We start from the raw sequence: 21,435 nt of genomic DNA on the forward strand, positions 1-21,435 counted from the left end.
AACTGTCAGTGAGACTTCTGCACCTCTCAGCAGGTATTCTGGTCCACTCCTCATCAGCAGACTGCTCCAGTTGTCTCAGGTTTGAAGAGTTCCTTCTCCAGACGGCATGTTTCAGCTCCTTCCACAGATGTTCAATAGGATTTAGATCAGGGCTCATAGAAAGCCACTTCAGAATAGTCCAATGTTTTCCTCTCAGCCATTCTTGAGTGTTTTTAGCTGTGTGTTTTGGATCATTATCCTGTTGCAAGACCCATGACCTGCAACTGAGACCATTGTACCCTGCACAGATTCAAGACACCCTGTGTCAGATGCAGCAAAGCAGCCCCAGAACATAACAGAGCCTCCTCCTTGTTTCACAGAAGGGACAGTGTTCCAGTCTGGCTCCAGTCTGACTTTTTTATGATTTCTTTTTAACAATGGTGTCCTCCTTGGTCGTCTCCCATGAAGTCCACTTTGGCTCAAACAACAACGGATGGTGTGATCTGACACTGATGTACCTTGACCTTGGAGTTCACCTTTAATGTCTAGCGGTTGTTCTGGACTCTTTTGTTACCATTCGTATTATCCGTCTCTTCGTTTTGTCATCAGTTTTCCTCCTGCGGTCACATCCAGGGAGGTTGGCTACAGTCCCATGGATCTTAAATTTCTGAATAATATGTGCAACTGTAGTCACAGGAACATCAAGCTGCTTGGAGATGGTCTTATAGTCTTTACCTTTAACATGCTTGTCTAACTTTCTTTCTAATCTCCTGAGACAACTCTCTCCTTCACTTCCTCTGGTCCATGTTTAGTGTGGTACACACCATGTCACCAAACAGCACAGTGACTACAGTATATTTTTTAAAATAATTCTGTTGAACCACGGTTCAAAAGCAATGTCTGATTTTCATTGGTTAATTTTCATAGACTTTCTTATTTATTATTACTTTTGTCAGATTCAAATTATTTCTGTGACCATTGTGGGTTTTTCTTTCATTAACTGAGGGGTACCAACAATTTTGTCCACATGTGTATGTCGGTCTTAGTTCCCTTTCAAGAGCTGATTAAATTATTGTCTACCCAGTGATAATACTTGGTAACAGTAATAGTTTTCTTGCTTTGCTGGCCATACTATAACAATCAATTTTTCAATTAGATGTGATAGACTACAAAGAAAATGTGCACAGAATACCCTACCCACTAAAAATATAACTCTGCTTCTGCTTATTTAGAGGTGTCACTGGACAAATGAACGAAAGATTTCTTTAAACCTCTGTAATTACGGTGAAATTATGGTATTGATTTTGAGGTTGAATTGTAACCTGTTGTCAGTGATGATTCACCGCCAAAAAGCTTTAATAGATCCAGAAAAAATACAGAACATATTTTTTAAAAATAAAAGTATATCATTTTGCTAATGCTAAATGTTAATCCTACTCCCTTTAATGAATTGTGTGTTTGTTTCTTACAGCATTTAGATACTGCCCACTATCACTGTACTACTGTTTCATTTGTGTTCTTCTTCATTCTTGAGACAGGCTGTGTAATACAACATAACCAAATTAATTCACATCAACACTAACTTGATCTTTCTCAGTACTTATGGCTGCTAATGGAAACAGTTGCCATCAAGAAAACAAAATGATTTATTTTGTAGTTCCCCTGTGCGGTAAGCATTTACAGTGTTTACAAGTGCGTGCCTTGTCTGTTGGAAACATGTCTATAAATTTCTCTGTTTGTTTTAATGAAAGCTTATGTTTTAAACAGGCCTTTGGCAACTCCAAGACTGCAGAGAATAACAACTCCAGTCGCTTTGGGAAGTTTATCCAGCTCAACTACCTGGAAAGTGGTGTCATCAGAGGGTGAGCCATCATGTTATATTTTTCTCACCAACTTCCTGTACTTGTTAAGTGTCAAGGCTTCTGTTACAGTTACATCTTTATCTTGGTTGATTTGTTCTGTATAGCAGTTCATTTTCTTCCAGTGTCATAATTGAACGATGTTGGCAACTACTCTGAAGCTTCACAGGTTTAACATTCTCTTCCTCTTGCATGTCTTTTGCAGGGCAGTTATTGAGAAGTACCTACTTGAAAAGAGCCGCCTGGTGTCTAGAGATAAGAGTGAGAGGTATAATTATGACTCAAATAGATGGCATTTGAAGTCAGCACACTTGTTATTTATATTTTATTTCACAATCTGGGCATGAAATGAATATTCTGATACCAACCTAATTAGCAATTTCACCAGATTGTACCTGAACCCTGACCTCTAAGGCAAGCCAGTAAATACAGACCACATTCTAAGCACTCGGGCCAAATAAACCACAGGGCAGTGAAATGTTCAGTCAGTAACAGAACTGAAGTGAAATTTACATGATCCCTAATTGACTATCAGTTCTGTGTGACCTCTGACCCCTAGGAACTACCATGTGTTCTACTACCTGCTGATGGGTGCGTCCAAAGATGAAAAGGAGGAGTTTCATCTATTTAAGCCGCAGGATTATCTCTACCTCAACCAGGTACCTTTGGTCTACACATTTTACAGTCGCAGTGATAGAGGAAGGTGAGAACAAGCATCAGGCATGATGTGTCATTTGATATGTATAAAGATATTTGTGAATTTTTAGGTCAATATATCAAAACTTCCGGAGATAACATTTTTTTCAAAACTGTCCATTGACCAACTTCAGCAAGTTTTTTCAGATATTGAAATTTAAGCTATGTTTGAAACACAGCATGCCAGGAACTATTTAGAATCAAGGCCGGAGATTTCTACTGGTATTTGTCATTATGTCATTTATTCAGACTTTACAATGTTAGACAAGTAGATCATATATATATCATATAATATTCTACTAAAATGTATAACATTTACAATCTCAGCACTTAACATAGTAAGGTGAAGACATTACAGATTTTGAACGGAGAAACGAAGAATCCAAAGTTGTGAGTTGAAATGTGAAAAAAGTCCCATCTTTAAACAAAAAAAATTAATGACGCAGAAGTTAAAAAAATATATATACCCATATTAAAAATGTATTTTCTTTGTTATACTTGAGAAACCAATTTGAAACTCCAGAACTCTGTTCTGTTTGGATCAGGCTATCAAGAAATATTTTAGTTTTTGTGATACAGCTTATTATACCTGCTCCATCAGTTATGAATGTTCAGGGGAAATTGAGATGAAGTGTTTTATATTAAAAAGTATTGCATATGTTTTTTTCTTATTGTGACATGCAGTTGCATGTGGTTCAGAAAATATCACTAGCTGACTTCCGATTTATCATTTTTTTGTAAATGTGTGCTCAAAGATGACACTTCATGAGGGGTTCATTTTCTTTTATAATTTCAACTGTGACCATGACCAGAGATTATTTGATCTACTTGTCCAGTATTGCAACATATATTGTCCAATATAATAGTTCCTGAGATATTGTTGTTTAAACAATCCCTTAACTTTCAGTGTACAAAAAACATGTCAAAAGTGTATCGACAGTTTTTTGTTTTGTTTTTTTTATTAAAAAGCTAAAATTCCACAGATGTTTTTGGATTTTAACAAAAGTTTTAAGCAAATCATAGATGGTTGAGCAGAAGGCCCTAGATGATTGGAGGTGAAATGACCAATACAGAAGTTTGTGTATGACTGATGATGCAGTACCTAACCTGCTACTCTAAGGAGTTTCCAATCTTCAACATTGGTAGCTCAGTTGAAACAGCACTACAAGTGTCTACACAACCGGAGGAACATTAAATCATCAAGTGAATTTACAAAACACATTGTAAATGATAAAAGTGCTTTCAGAACTGCATTCTGTTGCATTATTCTGACTGTAACTAAATGTGGGCTTTATGTCTAAATAAAAACTCTGGTTGGACCTAGTAACATTTCCACATAACTTTCAACATGGCACAAATCTGAAATGCACCAGTCACAATAAATGATAGACTTGTGCTTTGAGTTGTGGAAAGTGATTAAGGGAAGTTTTTTTTCCACATTTCAGTTTGAACTTCAAATATATCAGGATACAAATTGAAATGTCCAATGTATACAAACTTTAATGTGATTAAAATCAGACACTGAGAGCTTAGACTAATGATATTCATCAATAATTTATGTCATCCATTTTTTGTTTTTTTGTTGTTTTTTTCCCACAAGACATTAACAGGAGCTGATGTTTAGTTTGTTTCTTCCAGCTGTATATAGTTTCCTCCCTGAGTTTATCAAATACCTGTAGCATCAGATAGCAGCAGGATCTGTACAATACCATTCAGAAGTTTGGGTTCACCCAGACAATTTCATGTTTTCCATGAACACTCACACTTTTATTCATGTGCTAACATAATTGCACAAGGATTTTCTAATCATCAATTAAGCTTTTAACACAATTAACTAACACAGTGTAGCATTAGAACACAGGAGTGATGGTTCCTGAACATGTTCCTCTGTACCCCTATGTAGATATTCCATTAAAAATCAGCCGTTTCCAGCTAGAATAGTCATTTACCACATTCACAATGTCTAGACTGAATTCATGATTCATTGAATGTTATATTCATTCAAAAAAAAACTTTTCTTTTGAAAAAAAGGACATTTCTAAGTGACCCCAAACTTTTGAACGGTTGTATATGTGTCTGCAAAGCAAGAGTGCTGCATGTATTTGCACATGTGGAACAACATCTCTGGTAACTTCATTTAATACTTGTAATTATAAACTATCCCATGGAGACAGCAGCAGCAGCAGGATCCACATGAGCATCTTCAAAGTGAGAGCATTATGTGCAATAACTCAAGGAACAAAGCAGTAGCTAAATACGCTGGGCTGTTTGTTATTTGGACAGTTAGATAAGCTGTTAATATTTAGTCATTTGTTTGTTATTACTTTATATATTAAGCAGTGAGGACTGCTGATAGAAAAGTGACCTCTTTTTGAAAAGACAAAATGCAAGTTTGCAATAACTGTATAAAACCATAGAAACACTGGGTTTCACTGGGTGTATTGCATAGACAACTAATGAATATTTAAGTGTGACAAAGAAAAACAAAGAAAAGTGATGGGTTGGAAACTGCCTAACTGTGTCTCGTTTCTACAGTATTATGTGTGGATAATTTGAAGGACAGTGCAATCTGCATTCATGCATGCACCTCCTTGGCTGGTCCTAATGTTCACTCCCTCCCTCCACATCCCCTCTGCCTGTTCTACAGGGAGACGTTCATTTAGATGATGACGAGGACCTTGGGCAGCAGTACAAGAGGCTCCATCAAGCAATGGAGATGGTTGGCTTTCTGTCATCCACTAAGAAACAGTATGTATGGTTATAATAATGAGCAACATAACTGAAATGCTACAGGCTTAAGTAAAACTAACCACTGTAGCTATGTAAGGCTAGGCAAGGCAGCTGTATTTGTATAGCACATTTCATACACAAGGGCAACTCATTGTGTTTTACATGAAAACATTAAAAACATTGGAAACATTCAGACAAGCATAAAAAGCACAATTAAAATAACAAATATAATAAAACATAGAAGAGAATAGGAAAATTAGAAATATATTAAAAATAAAATTACATATTGTATTTAAAACAATTTAAAATAAGCTATCATAGGAAAGCAGTGGCAAACAGAAAAGTCTTGAACTGTGATTTAAAAGAAGTGAGAGTTAGACCTACAGCTTTCAGGGAGTTTGTTCCAGATATGTGGAGCATAATGAGTAAACACTGCTTCACCATGTAGTTGAAGGTCAAATTAACAGTATAAATGAGTGAATCGCTGTGATATAAGCCTCCGAAGCACTTTCTATCTGAAAAATATGTGCCTGATGGAAATAAACAGGATTTAGGGAAATAATGTTTATAAATAATTAATTTTCTTTCTTATCAGCAACATTTCATCCTGACTTTCAGTGTTTGCAGTGTTTCTAATGACAATTACAGTAGCTTTACATGTCTAACACCAGTGCAAGTACAGTAGGCCGGTATATAATTTAACTGAACACTATCGAAGGGTTTCTGTTTTCTGTAGTGGTGTCAGTAACAGGTCAGAGCTTGTCAAGTCAAACAGGAGAAAAATGCAACAACTATTACAGCCTCAGGGCACAGCACCATGCTTTAAAGCACCAGCAGCATAGTTACCTCTTCATGTTGGTTCTCCTGATTAGGAACCACAAAGCAATACATAGTTGTAAATGCAACAAGAATACATTTTTTTTAAATTAATAATGGGCTTCATAGATTACTTAGCAGACAGCTCCAGTGCAATCCAGTGGAAAATTGTCATGCAGTACAGTGCATAAAAATAAAAGCACTTTTCCTTACCTTTTCAGCTCAGCTGCCCTTGAACTGCATGCACTGCTTGATTTTACGCTTTGTTTCCTAATGTAGAAAGTGACACATCAGTGTTGAAATGGACTGATGTGTTTACACAGAGCAGATAGGAGATAAATATTGAAACTAATTAAAGATATAAGTAGTATAATATCTAAAGTAACTAGGGTTCCCGTTTTATCTTCATTTTTAGTAACATTTGGGGACAGTCGGAAAAATATTTTACATGTTTATTCCAGGTTGTTGTTTTTCTTTTCTTTTTGCAAAATATGTAATCAAAGAGATTTAAAGAACTCTAGCTGAGCTTTTGTTTTTTGTTTTTGTTTTTTGATTTATGTGATTATGGCCTTGATATACTGCATGTTTGTGAGTTCTCTCTTCTTCTAGCCATGATTGTGCTGTATCCATAGAGGTGCTGGACTTTATATTTATCTTTAAAAAGAGCCAAAACCAAAAAAAAAAGTTTCTGAAACTCCTTTGGATATGGTGCAACTACAGTTCTACTGAAAAACACATAGCAAATAAGAATTCAGACAATTCAGACACAAGATCAACTCCACACATGGACAAAATTGTTGTTACCCCTCGGTTAATGAAAGAAATGCAATCGTCACAGAAATAATTTGAATCTAAAAAAAGTAATAATAAACAAATGTGTGTGTGTGTTTATACTGTGCAGCATATTTTCCATCCTCTCTGCCGTCCTGCTCTTGGGCAATGTGACCTTCACACTGTCAGAGGACACTCAGGTCCTGGAGGCTGGACCTGCTGAAGTCTTGTCTACACTTTCAGACCTGTTAAAGGTTTGTTCATTAACAACTGATTATGTATGCTAACCAATAGTAGTGCTGTACACTGATGAATTTATTATGTTCAGTTGAATTACCCAGTTGATTTCTAGTGTTGTGCTAGTTCAGCAAAACCTGGTAGCTGGGATGAAATCACAGACATTTAAAAGCTGTTTCACTAATCTGTATCATCTCTATTATTTAAAAAGGAACATGTTAACATGTGTGCACCTGTTTGTCCAATGCAGCAGTTGGTAGTGTTTTTTGGGGCAAATGTTTTTTTTACAGAAATGAAGATTTGTCTCAACAGTTTGATATTTCCTTTTTATTTCTAGGTAAAAAATGAACTACTGGTGACGGCTTTGACCAAGAGGAGAGTAGTGACTGCCAACTGCACTGTAGTTTCACAGTACACACTACAAGAGGTACACGCTTTAAATTTAGTATTAGAACTGGCCTTTGAAGTTTAGTTATTCAGTCATTTAAATGTCTAAACTGTAAAAACTTTCTAGGCAATTTTTTTTTTTTGCTCCTGTTACTTTTTTACTGACTGTGGACTCATTTGTTGCTGCATTATACAGTCCTACACATCTATAGGAACAGCACAACCACATTTAGAAGTAGAGGAAAGTCAAAAAACGTAAAAAAGAAAAATCAAAATTTCATTTATTTGACTGTTTATTTTAAATATATATATATATATATATATATATATATATATATATATATATATATATATATATATATATATATATATATATATATATATATATATATATATATATATATATATATATATATATATATATATAAAAAAACTGGAATCAACATGTGCATTGTTTTTTTAATTCCAGGATTTAGTTTTAAGATGTTTAAAATGAGACATGTAGAATAGAGAGATTCTGATGACATTTTTAAGTCGAGTTCCGATTTTGGTTATTTGTCAGATTTTTTTTTCTCCACTTTGCTCAGTCTGAGTTACATATTTTACCTGCTTTGTTTGGTATTGTTGTGCTTTCAGGCTTCCACCATGCGGGACTCCATGGCCAAATCTTTATACGGTGCTCTGTTTGACTGGATTATCCTTCACATCAACCACGCGCTGCTCAACAGACGAGACATGGAGGAGTCCATCTCTGTAAGTTCTGTCATTTAGTTTGGGTGTGCAATACTAGGTAAAAACTGCAAAAATGACTGCACGGGGGTCTGCAATAACCTCCAAAAATAAGTCTTGTTCTGAAGTTTTCATATGTTATCAACTTTTGAAGCGCTGAAAATGGAATTTTTCTAAATGCCTCTGTACATCAAGTCACTTTATTGTTGTATTATTTGACAGCAATGTGCAGCCTTAATGTAGCGTATAGAGTATCGTGTTAAATTTCCACAGTGCTCTTTGAGTTGTCAGAGATTTGCTGTTTTGTTCTCAGTGTTTGTCCATTGGTGTCTTGGACATGTTTGGGTTTGAGAACCTCCAGACAAACAGTTTTGAGCAGCTATGCATCAACTACAGCCATGAAACACTGCAGTATTACATCAACCAGAACATCTTCAAGCTTGAGCAAGTAGGTGTATTTATGCATTTGTACAGATGAAATTTATTCATATTTTTTTTTCAAAATATTTGTTAAACCCTGACAGCTGACACAGAATACCCTGGGCATTCACCTGGAAAAATGTTATATCCCCTGAAATTATGTTTACAGCATTAGACACAAATATTCAGTGGTATTGTATATCATAAAGGCATATCTTGATTTTATTTTTTTTCTGTTAATTTTTCTTCATTTTTAAATCCAGTTGAAATTTAAGAGTCTTAACCTTGCAGACATTCTGAATACTAAAAGCACTTTGTTTTTTTTAAAACATGGCTGTATCCATGGCAAACTGATTTATGTTTACTTCATTGTAAATTCAATTAATCTAATTGTGATTATCATAAACTACAGAATGATTATGTGTCCGAGGGCATCAGCTGGCAAAACATCGACTTCACTGACAACCGTGGTTGCATTCAACTGATCAGCAGCGAGTCAGTTGGACTTTTTGACTTGCTGGATCAGGAATGCAGGTAGGTGAATTGCATTCGTAGACTGGATAGTGTTTTTTATTATTTTTCTAGGCAAATATTTGCAGGTAATTTTGTTACATTTTACTATTTTTTAAAAAAAATGTTTTCTAGCTTTGCAGTGTTTCAGTATATTAGCAGATGAAAATAGTTTCTGCTTCTGTTGACTTTATTACCTGTTTTAATTAGATCAGTCATACTTTCTGTCCCAGATTTCGTATGTGGAATCTGATAGTCTTCTGTCTGTGTATCTTTAGCCTTCCTCAGGCCACAGATGAAACCTTCATGGACAAGTTAAAGCAGCAAATTCAGGACAATCCACTCTTTGTACCCTCTCAAAATACAGAGCCAACTTTTGTCATTCAACATTTTGCTGGGAGAGTTAAATATCACATCAAGGTGAAGTATAAAGCTCACACTGCAAACAGTTCTATTCCAAACTTTTTCCTCCCACACTTGAAATGAGGTAAATTTACTTTTCATCATCCAACTTGACCCCTGTATCAATGTTGACCCACAGTAGCCTTGTAAGATAGGCCAGTGTGGGAAAAACCTAGAAAATCTATAGCCAAATGAATGATTCATTCATTTACTGATGAGCACACTGAAAGTACTGAGAGGTTTATTGTTGTGAATATACACTGCTCAAAAAATTAAAGGAATACTTTGAAAATACATCATATTTTAATGGGAAAAAATAACAAGCTGGATATCCACATTGATATGGACTGGATAATGTGTTAAGAATGAAAACATGCCACATCGCTTGATGGAAATGAAAATTAGCAACCTACAGAGGGCTGAATTCAAGACACCCCAAAAGTCAAAGTGAAAAAATAATGTGGCAGGCTGGTCCATCTTTCTGAAATTCCTTGGCTACAACTCAAAATGGTACTCAGTAGTTTGTATGGCCTCCACGTGCTTGTATGCAGTCTGACAATGTCGGGGCATGCTCTTAATGAGACGATGGGTGGTGTCCTGAGGTATCTCCTCCCAGAACTGGACCAGGGCATCACTGAGCTCCTGGACAGTCTGAGGAGCAACCTGGTGGTGTTGGATGGACTGAAACATAATGTTCCAAAGGTGTCCCATTGGATTTAGGTCAGGTGAGTATTGGGGCCAGTTAATGGCATCAATTCCTTCATCCTCCAGGAACTGCCTGTATACTCTTACCACATAAGACCAGGCATTGTCGTGCACCAGAAGGAATCCAGGACCACTGCACCAGCGTGGGGTCTGACAATAGGTCCAAGGATTTCATCCTGATACCTTATGGCAGTCAGAGTGCCATTCTCTAGCCTGTATAGGTCTGTGCGTCCCTCAATGAATATGCCTCCCCAGACCATCACTGACTCATCACCAAACCGGTCATGCTGAACAATGTTACAAGCAGCATAACTTTATCCACGGCTTCTCCAGACCCTTTCATGTCTGTCACATGTGCTCATGATAAACCTGCTCTCATCTGTGAAAAGCACAGGGTGGCAGTGATGGACCTGCCAATTCCTGTGTTCTATGGCAAATGCCAACTGAGCTCCACAGTGTCGGGCAGTGAACACAGGGACCACTAGAGGATGTTGGGTCCTCAGACCTTCCTCATGAAGTCCGTTTCTGATCGTTTGGTCAGAGACATTGACACCAGTGGCCCGCTAGAGGTCATTTTGTAGGGATCTGGCAGTGCTTATCCTGTTCCTCCTTGCATAAAGGAGCAGATACCTGTCCTGCTGATGGGTTGAGGACCTTCTACGGTCCTGTCCAGCTCTCCTAGACTAACTGCCTGTCTCCTGGAATCTCCCTCATGCTCTTCAGACTGTGCTGGGAGACAAAGCAAACCTTCTGGCAATGGCATGCATTGATGTGCCATCATGGAGGAGTTGGACTGCCTGTGCAACCTCTGTAGGGTCCAGGTATCACCTCATGCTACCAGAAGTGACACTGACCCTAGCCAAATGCAAAACTATTGAAAAACAGTCAGAAAACACAAGGAGGGGGAAAAAATGTCAGTGGCCTTCACGTGTAAAACCATTCCTGTTTTGAGGGGTGTCTCAATGTTACCCCTCTAGTGCACCTGTTTCTTATTTCATTAACACCAAAGCAGCTGAAACTGATTAAAAACCACCTCTTTTACTTACTTGACCAGATCAGTATCCCAGATGTTTAACTGTCTTGATGCAATACTTAGATTAAAAAGTTTTCCTTTAATTTTTTTGAGCAGTGTATTTAAATACATGTGAATACAAGTTATGAATGTTAAGAACTGCAGCTACTGCCATGTGTAAGTGCAGCATGAACATATTTGCTATATTAATCAGGACTTTTCTTTAGGATTTCAGAAAGAAAAACACAGAACACATGCGTCCTGAAGTCGTATCACTGCTAAGGAGCAGTGGGCGCTCATTCCTACATCACTTGGTTGCATCCAGCCCAGAAGCCCTGTTCAGATGGGGCGTCCTCAGAGCAACCATACGCATCCTCACAGTATTCAAGAGCATGGCACGCCAGCGGGCAGAATTGAGTGAGTTGCTTATTAAGCTACATTTTTAAATAACGCACTCTGTTTGTAAATCCTAAAACCAATTTCAAAAAAACAGGAGGTGTTTCTTTGCAGAACAAGTTGGTCTCTGCTTATCAGGAATTGCTTTTTTGTTTTTTGTTTTTTTCTTTTGCAGATTTTCCTTTGAATGGCTCTTTCAGCCTTTGTCCCACCAAACTTTCTTCAATTTGCATATTAGAAATGTTGTGTTTTTACATATAACTGACTTGCTGTCCTGTAACCACAGTAGCTGAAAGACGAAGCTCCGGCAAGTCTCTCAAAGACATGAAACAGTGCAGCAGTCCTATGGGCAAGCTGTCCAGGTAAATACTCCACCCAGGTGTATTTATAGTAAATGCTTGGAACCAAACAGTTGCTTGTAATTACATGATGTATAAAATCCTAAAAATCTGCTCAATACTGTAAATTAAAAAGTAGAAGTTTCTCTTTGCTGATAAAATGAATGCACATTTTATATTACAGCAAAAGCGAGCCTCTGGATTTCTCCTTTGATCGCTCTGATGAACATCCTATTGATATATTTGAGGATATCTTTGTCTCTTACGAAAAGAGAAAGTAAGTGGGCTCTGTGGCTTTTGTTTAAACACACTGAATTTTAGATGTTACGCAACTTTTCACTTTCTGTTTTCAGAGCTGAGTGTTTTTATGATGCCTCATTTTGTCTGTGTTTTCTACAGGAAAAGTAGAGGCGGTCGACAGAAGCAGCTAATTCCAAAGGTAAAGCGTTATTAAAGCTTGCAGTGTTGATGAAACTCACTGCTTTTCATGTCATTTCAAAAGTTTGGGTTCACCCAGACAATTTCATGTTTTCCATCAAAACTCACACTTATATTCATGTGTTAACATAATTGCACAAGGGTTTTCTAATCATCAATTAGCCTTTCAACACCATTAGCTAACACAATGTAGCATTAGAACACAGGAGTGATGGTTGCTGGAAATGTTCCTCTGTACCCCTATGTAGATATTCCATTAAAAATCAGCTGTTTCGAGCTAGAATAGTCATTTAGCACATTCACAATGCCCAGACTATATCTGGTTCATTTAATGTTATCTTCACTGAAAAATATTCAAAAAGAAAGACATTTCTATATCACCCCAAACTTTTGAATGGCAGTGTACATCTGGATTTGATCTTTCTGTCATACACATCCAGAAACTACTTGTTTTGAGAGTCAGAAAGCTGATGGTCTTATGTATGTTTTATTAAACAGAACCTCATGAATTTGCGTTCACTCCAACACATTGTTGGTGTCACGGCACATGACCGAACCAGCAAATCCATCTTCCACCCTCACCGGACATCAAAGCTCCAAACAGTTAATGCTCAGTTTCAGGTTTGTCTTCTGTGTAACTTTGCTACATATTATTGTTCTTTTTCATGATATGTAACTTCAAATGTAGTAAGAAGGTAAGATTGAATTTTAGTGCCACCCTACAATGAAATATCTGCCATGTAACCAAAGCGATGCTTACTTTTATGAGCATTGTTGCTGCTATTAGAATGAATAGTTATTTTAAAGATATAAAGATTTATCAGATTTTTTTTCAATCAGGTGATGTATAAGATTTTTTGCTGATAATTGTGATAGAGCCAGTAGTCTTAATTATTGAGATTACCTCAAATTTCTGCTGAACGCTCATGTAGTTCATAATTACTGTAGGTCTCACAGTTGTGCATCCAGGGGTTTAATGTGTTTGGTGGGAAATTAACTTTGTAACTCGCTTGTCTTCTGTCTCCAGCCCACCCATGAGAATCAGAATAGCCTTCAAAGGGGGACTCAACTAATCTATTTATAAATTAAAAATAATAATGCATGTCATTAGTCTATATTTTAATCACTGAAAATCAAGCTTACTCTATGCATATATCTCACAGGCGTCACTCAAAAAGCTGATGAAGACAATTGAAAAAGCTGAACCTTTCTTCATTTTCTGTGTTCGATCCAATGCTGAAAAGGTAATATATATGAACGTGTTGCATCATTCTGGGGAATTTAGTCCTAAATATTTGACTGAAGGACACTGTTTGTCTTTTTGGAAATATTTTTTTGTTTTCACAGAAAGAGCTGCAGTTTGACAATGAACTAGTGCTCAACCAAATCAAGTATACAGGCATACTGCAGATGATTCACATTCAGAAGTCTGGCTACAGTGCTAAATACACATTCAAGGTAGGCACTCCCTTTAGAATGATGTTGAATATTATATCTGCTTGTATACAGATAAGCAACCTCGCTGTATATTCAAAGAATCTACCATGAAAAGGACAACTAACTCATACCTGTGCTTGTCATTGAGAACAGAGTTACTTTGCACTTTCTGAAAATTATGTCGTTTTCCTACTGATGTCAGGAATTTGTCAAGAAGTTTAGGATGTTGCTTCCAAAAGGAGCCACTGCAACTCCAGAGCACATAACTGAACTGTTCGAGAGGATGGAGTTGGACAAGAGCACCTACCAAATAGGAAAAACCAAGGTAAATCAACAAATCAGTATCAAATCATGTACCCATGTTCTTGTTAGTCTTTGCATTAACCTGTCAACTAGATGATGTACAGAAATTTTGTGAACATCCAAGTGTCTCTTTCGTTAAAATGTTTATATTTTCCCCCAGAACAGAATATCATCATGAATCAAGGAATAATATTATGAGATATAATAACATATAGTAGTCTTTCATTTATAAAGTAATCAAATCACATAAGTCACAAAAGCAGTTATAAAAAAATTACTTTACAAATGTGTTTTCATTCGACATCATGCATTGCATGTTGCCCTTTGTACTCAGGTTTTCCTCAAGGAAAAGGAACGGCAGCTGCTTCAAGACACTCTTAACAAAGAAGTAATGCGTCACATCATTATCCTGCAGCGCTGGTTCCGCGCCTGTCTGATACGGTTGCACTTTCTGGAAAAAAGAGACGCCTCTGTGATCATACAGGTACAGTTTTTTTGCTATGGTAACTACTAGACAATAAAGTTCCTCCCACACGTTTCCAAAGATGTGGTGGATGATATGACAGCAGCCTATCCACACCTTAAATATCAATTCACTTTTCAAATGTGGAACAAGGCTATGGACTATGAATTTACATGCCTTCTCAGAGACTGAAAGCTGAATAAAACAACCTGCCACTTCTCTCACGGCAACATCAGATTAGGGTAGTTTGTTGGGCACTTGTTCTTTGTGCTCCCTGAATCCCTAATGCCCTTCATGTGCTAGCTAAAATAAGAAATTCTCCCAAAGTCCAAGAACAAGAAAAGAGCATCACAACAGAATTAAGCTAAGTGAAGATGTCTGGTTTTGCAGAGGTGCTGGCGTGAGTTTTATGTTCAACAAAACCGAGCTGCGACAGTGATCCAGACAGCGTGGAGGAGTTCTCTGAAGAAGTCAAAGAACCCACATGAGGAGGATGAAGACAAGTCCAAAGCCCGGCCTGGACGAGACAGGTATGCATTATACTGTAACGGCAGTGCATTGTAGGAGCACCAGTTCTGCCAGCTATATATGTATATGCTATTTTAGTAGAGTTCGGAAAAATTCTCCTGCATGATTGTAAAGTAGAAAAGAGCGCCATGCCTGTATTTTTTCAGGCTTTAAAACACACCGTCTAAAACTTTAAAGGATAAATATTGGATCCAGTTTGTTAGCGTAACTTGACAGGTGTGTAGGGTAATGCGTAGCATGCAAGTGCACTGTCTCTACCCAGCCAGACTAAAAAGCAGTATTTAGAAAAGCTGCAGTTATAGTGCTGGTTGAATGAATGTTTATACAATAACCACAGTAACTGTTGTGATCGCTTTTGAAAAAAATCTATAGCCGCAGAAACAGTGTTATGAGATGAAACATTACTGAGATGTTGCAGTAATGATGTCAAACCCGCACGAAGGAGATTTAGTCAAGTGTTGCACACTATACTGATTGATTTCAAATCTTTGGATTGATGTTGTGTTTAACACTCTTAATGACACGTGTTGCATTAGGTGTGTTTATGTGGCAGTAAGTGCTGCATTCTGTGGTATGTATGCAACTGGTACAATGCTTTTCGTAGACAATAAATGCTTAGAGCCAATTAATGGCTTTAAACACATGTAAAAAAGTATTTTTGAAAAGAATAGCAAAAATTTTACACATGGAGAGCAAGGCATTTTGCTGTTAATAATACCTGCCAGTGCTCTCTGGTGGACAGACAGAGCATAAATATGTATTTTCAGTGTTTCTGTTTTTGTGATTTCTTGATGCTTGTAGGCCTCACTATATTTTCTACAGTAGTTTTGATAAGATTATTATTCTATAGAATTCTTGCTCAAGTCACTCATTTCAGGGTAACGCTCTGTACCCCAAGCAACTTCTGGGTGTTTTCTGCTCCTGTTGAATTTTTTTCTGTGAGCTAATTTTTCATTGCGATATAAAGTCCTGCACCTCTACAAAAACAACACAGCTATGGGTAGAAGGGTAGAAAATTAAACAATGACTTTTGTGCATTATGACAAAATATAAAGCCTTAAACCATACAAAAAGGAAAAAAGAATTTCTTTGATTATTTATTTTACAAAATTTTAATCTGGAATCACCGTGCCTAATGTTTTTCCGAGTGCCCACACTGGAAAAATGTTGAAAATACATACTATAGATATTTAATATTTACATTTTTAATTTATTTCCATGCTTGTCTTCTCTCTGCTCTGGGAAAACGCAGCTTATAGTTCAGCCAAAAGTCCCTGAGTTTTTGCTGCTTGTTGGTCACAGCTAAGTCACTACGACTTCTCAGTTGTGCTAAGAAATGCTAAATTTGGTTGTTGTTTTTTTGTTTGTTTGTTTGTTTGTTTTCACCATATCCGGTTAGACCAAACAGGTTATCTGTTTTGATTTTTTTTTAATGAGACATGTAGATTAAAGTGATTTTGGTTAAATGTTTTGAGTTTATGTCTAGATTTTAAGTTTCCTAACACGATGATTCGCTCTGTTTTTAATGTTTCTTACTAATAAATATTGTACTTTTGGCCATTTTTGTAAACACAACATAGCTTTTAAACCCACTATTTGGGTTTGGGCTTCAGATGGTTAAACTGGAATCCAAAACAATGTCAGTATTAAGGTTGTGATTGCTTTTTACTTAACAGTTTGGCAAAAAAGGAGTTGAAGAGGCAGCACAAAGTGGAACTCAGCCCCAGCAGGACCCAGCAGCCTGACCCAGGCAGGAGCAGGAGCAAGGATAAAAGAGAAGGCAGAGGATCTCCTCCCCCGCTCAACAGACCCCTCTCCCTCCCTCTGGACCCTAAAGTTAGCACTGACGATTTCTCCAGCAGCCCTAAGAGCAGCTCGCTTCAGCGCTACCAAGATGTAGGGGGCATCAAGGATAAGGCCATAAGGTGGAGAGAACGACAGAGTGAAGGTGAACCGACAGACGAATCAAGTCCTGAAATACAGCGGCGAAGGGATAAGAAGAAAGATGACTTTTAGTAAGTTTTTCACTTAACAGTGTCCTTAGCCACAATAAAACTGAAATCTGTCTCCACATGTTAGCTCTTCTAATATGTCCTCATGGCATTTTTAATACTGTTCTAAACATTGTTTGGGTGTGTACCCGTACTACCTCATACTATATGCCAGAAAATATTCAATATGTCCCAATACATACGGTCATGAACAAAGGTCCAGTAACTTCTACAACTTATCATAAATCTATGAAATAACCAAAATGGATAGTTGTTTTTTGTGACAATGATGCATTATGTTTCAGTTATTCCATCATTGACAATTAAGAGTTGTAGGAGTCACTGGACACTCAAGACTGCCATGATACACATGATCTTTACAAGTATTTATAGACTTTTGTTCCCAGCTATAGTATGTCATGGATAAGATGCCAAAAATACCATAATGTCCTACTAAATCCACTCTGATTTTGTAGGTTGCAAGTTATTTTCTGGCCATTCTAATGTACAATCCTCTATGCAATCACAAGCTTGAGCTGCCAAGAGCATACAGACAGCTGACAGCTGATTTCAAACCAGTGACTGCAGTGGTCAAAGTTTAAGGCACAATATTATGTCTAAGTGGTACATCCTAAGTGTATACATATGGTATGAAATAGTATATACTCTGTACGGGCAGATATAGTACATACTTAAACAAGAAAAGCACTCAGGGAGCGCAATACTCCACCAAGGCTGCTCAGTCGTATGATTTCCAACGGATGAAATCTTTAAAACTTCGTGGTCCACAGCAGTGGATTTGTAGTAGGATCGCAATCATGTTATCATCAGCAGGCAGCTGACACAGTGTTCACTGTAGTTGTACTTACAGTGAAGCCGTGTCACTGTCTCACAATGATACAGAAATGTTTAACAAATCTGTGGATCCAGACTGTAAGCCGCATCACTGCCAAAATCTAATCACTTGGTCCTCGTGTCATTTCTGACCTTCTGTGAAAATTTCCTCTAAATCCATTAGTCTCTTTTTTGAGTAATGTTGCCAACAGACAGACAGACAAACCAATGCCGATTGTCACATAACATTATATAATATAATATAAACAAAAAATATGTGATTTGTTTCTTACCAATTTGATCATGTGTTTCTTCTTTTGGATTTGGTGTATCTATCTCATAATAAGGCGTTTATAGGTCAAAAACATTTGCTATATACAGGTTTTATGGGTGGCTACAAAGTTTTTGATATTAGTTCAACAATAGTTGAGCTCTGTTCTTATTTCTTTATGTAAAACAGCCGGAAAGCAAAGTCCATGTCTGCTGATGAACTGTCCAAGGTCAGCTCATCAGGCTCTGACAGCTCACCTTCTACCACTGAGGTAACTGTTTTACTTGTTATTGCATAATCCAAAGCATCATTCAAAACAGTGCATCTTCAAAAAGAATATTGAATCTATATTTATATTTGCCTTATATAGAGACAGTTCTTACAGTGTTGTTGTCGGGGTCGTTTACAAGATGAATATTGGCTCTTGTGTGTACTGTAAGCTTATGTAATGCTGACAAACACATCGGTGGAGGCTCCTGACACAGCAAGCGAAGGAGGCCTCCCAGTCTGTGCCTCATCGCTTTTCCTGGCCCAATTAGGTCAGAGTGCGTCCCCGCAAGCAGAACCAACGCAGGCGGCGGTTAGCCTACGCCCGCAGCGGTTTGGTGATTAACTTTGCAGCTTCCAAGGAGAGCGAGTACTGGAGCTTTCCACTGCCTCCCATCAGCCCACTTGTGCCCACCCTGAAGAGTTCAGCTAGTAGCATCGATGTCCGGGCCCTCAAATCCCAGGTCAAGGTACTGACCAAAGGGATGTATTGACCGACCACAACTCTCCTCTGCATGCAGACCTGGCATGTGTATCTCCCAAATGCACCGGCTGCATAGTTTGCATTGTTCTGGCACTTCTGATTTCTGCTATGCAGCCCAGGAAAATGAGAAAATGAGCTGCTGCTTTCAAACAGAAAGGAAACATTAAAGCCCATTTCCAAAGCTCATTTCTGATATTTTTTGTTTCTTCATCCAAATGGGTGCGCAGGCATAGAGTAGACTCGCAAAATATCCATTGCTTTGATGTAAATGGGTTTTGATCACTTTAAAATTAAGATACAGCACTGATCATTGTGGCTTCAGCAACTGCAGGTTATTGCTTGATTCACACTCATTCTGATTATGTTTTTTGTACATGCAACAAAAATGAACCTATTATGGTTAATACCTAGTTATGACTTAGAATAAAAATTGTATGGCCTTTTGATTATAAATGCATGAACAAACTTTCATTTTGCGTATTTAATTATGCACAACAACTTGTATAACTCTTGAACTACACAATCAAACCAATTGAATCGACCTATGTCCCACATGTTATGGCAAAAAGAAAAAAGTATTTACTAAATGCTTTAATTAATGTAAATATCACAAAAACATTGTTGATTACTCTGTCTACAGATTAAGTCTAAGCTATGAATGAACCTATAATCATGGGAAATTAAATATAATTTCAAATCTGTCACTTTGTCAGGTCTTACTAACCTGTGTGTGTCAGTAATGCACGTTCATATGGGTAGCAACACAATCTAACTGAAGCATAACAAGACAAAATTTAGGTGGTGGCAGGGGCAAGTTAGCTTTGCATGACAAGTGTAAATGGTGAAGGACTATCACTGTTGTGGTGCTTTTATTATCATGTTTATGGGCTACAGCTTGGTGGGTGCAGGAAATGTGGGAATCCTTTTGGAAGAGAGGGGTGCAGCCGCTGCAAGGGAACATGGAGGGGAAAGAGAACTGTATCACTTGGGATGTCAGTACAATATGTTCAGTGTTTGTGTATTTGTTTTTTAGAGTTGCTTGTTCAGAAGTTTGGTACTTTAACTTGAAAAATATTTTGCATTTTAACACTACTGCAGTTACCAGCAGAGCCTGATGGCTCAAGGTTCAGCCTTCCACCCAGAACCAGTAATGAGAGCTCAGGACAACAGAGGTCTAGCCAATCACAACTCACAACCCCTGAGAGGTAGAACCCTTCATTTACTTAATGCATAATTTAGAAATTTGGAATCAAGCTTAATGTTCTTAATGTTACTTAATGTTTTTGCTACGGCATGGAATTTATGCAGGCTTTCTTTTCTGCAGGATTTGGTTTCTCGGTAAATTCCTGAAGAAACGAACACCCAAGCTTCCTCCAAGCAGTGACTCTCCTACAAGTAAAACAGGTATCTAAGAGTTTGAAAAGGCTGACTCCCCTATGTGTTTGATTTAGTGCTGATACTTATTAAATTATACACACACAATGAACTTTAATTAGGCTGCGAGAGGTATGCTATGGAGGGGAGTCTTTAGGACAGACTGTAGGTGGTATGAATCAAAAGGAAATTAGTTTAGGCCCAGGTTTTGACAGGTGGGAACAAAGATAACGTCCCAGCTTTTTGTATGTAAATGTTATTTTTGTTAAAATCATGGTGTACATGATTGTTGATGATGGAGCCACACAAATGGAGGTCACAGATTACTATCATATCACTGGGTAACGTCTTCTCTTTACTGCTGTCTGGTAGCAATGTCAAAATAGATAAGTATTACACAGTAAAACATATCCTTCAAAATACGTACATTGCCATTAGATACGGTGGTAGTTATGGTATTTAAACTTTTTTCTTTGACATGTGACTAATAATGCCATATATTCATCTGCTGCCTGCAGTCACCTTGCCCAGTTACACTCCACCTCCTTACCACACAGCAAATCAAAACAGTGGGAGGGCCAGTCGTAACCCCACCATTCGAATCAGCCGAGCCACACGGGCGTTACAGTGGGACGCATCCCTGGACCGAGAGATCACCAACCCCAAGGAGCTACGAAACCTAGACGAGTTCCTCGGGAATCAGGTGAGATCACCACCTGGGAAGGGAAAAGACACTCTCTCTTGTTTACATTGGAGATGTGCTTGGTGTCTTATGCTCTTCATTTTATGATAAATGTCAGTGCAAATTGGCCATGTAACTGTAGTTTTAAGATAACAGGCAAAGTTATTATATACAATCTTAAAACCATGTTCGAGGGATGCTTGAGAGATGACCCCGGGTGTTTCACTCAGCGGACATTACTTGCAGACAACCCCGGTGTGAACGCAGGAGATTGTGTTGATACAAAGTCCCGTTATGAATGAGTATGGTCATATGTCACTGTGACATAAAATAAACTTTTCAAAGAATATGTTTAAAATAGGAATCACTTAATACT

At 37.6% G+C, this 21,435-nt stretch overlaps 1 protein-coding gene across 7 annotated transcripts in view; it reads left to right on the forward strand.

Moving 5' to 3' along the window:
- The window catches only part of myo9b (myosin IXb), a 35,702-nt gene that overhangs the window by 6,118 nt on the left and 8,149 nt on the right, over positions 1 to 21,435 (forward strand). For 4 of the 7 annotated variants that reach the window (XM_023265633.3, XM_023265634.3, XM_023265637.3 and 1 more), the window contains exons 3-28: positions 1,747 to 1,841; positions 2,044 to 2,106; positions 2,398 to 2,497; positions 5,182 to 5,282; positions 6,982 to 7,105; positions 7,426 to 7,515; positions 8,112 to 8,228; positions 8,518 to 8,652; positions 9,037 to 9,158; positions 9,413 to 9,554; positions 11,481 to 11,670; positions 11,936 to 12,011; positions 12,172 to 12,264; positions 12,387 to 12,426; positions 12,924 to 13,046; positions 13,589 to 13,669; positions 13,773 to 13,883; positions 14,065 to 14,187; positions 14,500 to 14,649; positions 15,019 to 15,158; positions 16,833 to 17,171; positions 18,442 to 18,523; positions 18,792 to 18,989; positions 20,102 to 20,208; positions 20,328 to 20,407; positions 20,896 to 21,080. In XM_023265633.3, coding sequence (XP_023121401.1) covers positions 1,747 to 1,841; positions 2,044 to 2,106; positions 2,398 to 2,497; positions 5,182 to 5,282; positions 6,982 to 7,105; positions 7,426 to 7,515; positions 8,112 to 8,228; positions 8,518 to 8,652; positions 9,037 to 9,158; positions 9,413 to 9,554; positions 11,481 to 11,670; positions 11,936 to 12,011; positions 12,172 to 12,264; positions 12,387 to 12,426; positions 12,924 to 13,046; positions 13,589 to 13,669; positions 13,773 to 13,883; positions 14,065 to 14,187; positions 14,500 to 14,649; positions 15,019 to 15,158; positions 16,833 to 17,171; positions 18,442 to 18,523; positions 18,792 to 18,989; positions 20,102 to 20,208; positions 20,328 to 20,407; positions 20,896 to 21,080 — 3,207 coding nt within the window. The remainder of the gene's footprint in view (positions 1 to 1,746; positions 1,842 to 2,043; positions 2,107 to 2,397; positions 2,498 to 5,181; positions 5,283 to 6,981; positions 7,106 to 7,425; positions 7,516 to 8,111; positions 8,229 to 8,517; positions 8,653 to 9,036; positions 9,159 to 9,412; positions 9,555 to 11,480; positions 11,671 to 11,935; positions 12,012 to 12,171; positions 12,265 to 12,386; positions 12,427 to 12,923; positions 13,047 to 13,588; positions 13,670 to 13,772; positions 13,884 to 14,064; positions 14,188 to 14,499; positions 14,650 to 15,018; positions 15,159 to 16,832; positions 17,172 to 18,441; positions 18,524 to 18,791; positions 18,990 to 20,101; positions 20,209 to 20,327; positions 20,408 to 20,895; positions 21,081 to 21,435) is intronic. The other 3 variants (XM_023265635.3, XM_035946137.2, XM_023265636.3) reach the window with 3 other exon arrangements.

Source organism: Amphiprion ocellaris, chromosome 10 (genome assembly GCF_022539595.1).
Source record: "Amphiprion ocellaris isolate individual 3 ecotype Okinawa chromosome 10, ASM2253959v1, whole genome shotgun sequence".
Lineage (NCBI taxonomy): Eukaryota > Metazoa > Chordata > Actinopteri > Pomacentridae > Amphiprion > Amphiprion ocellaris.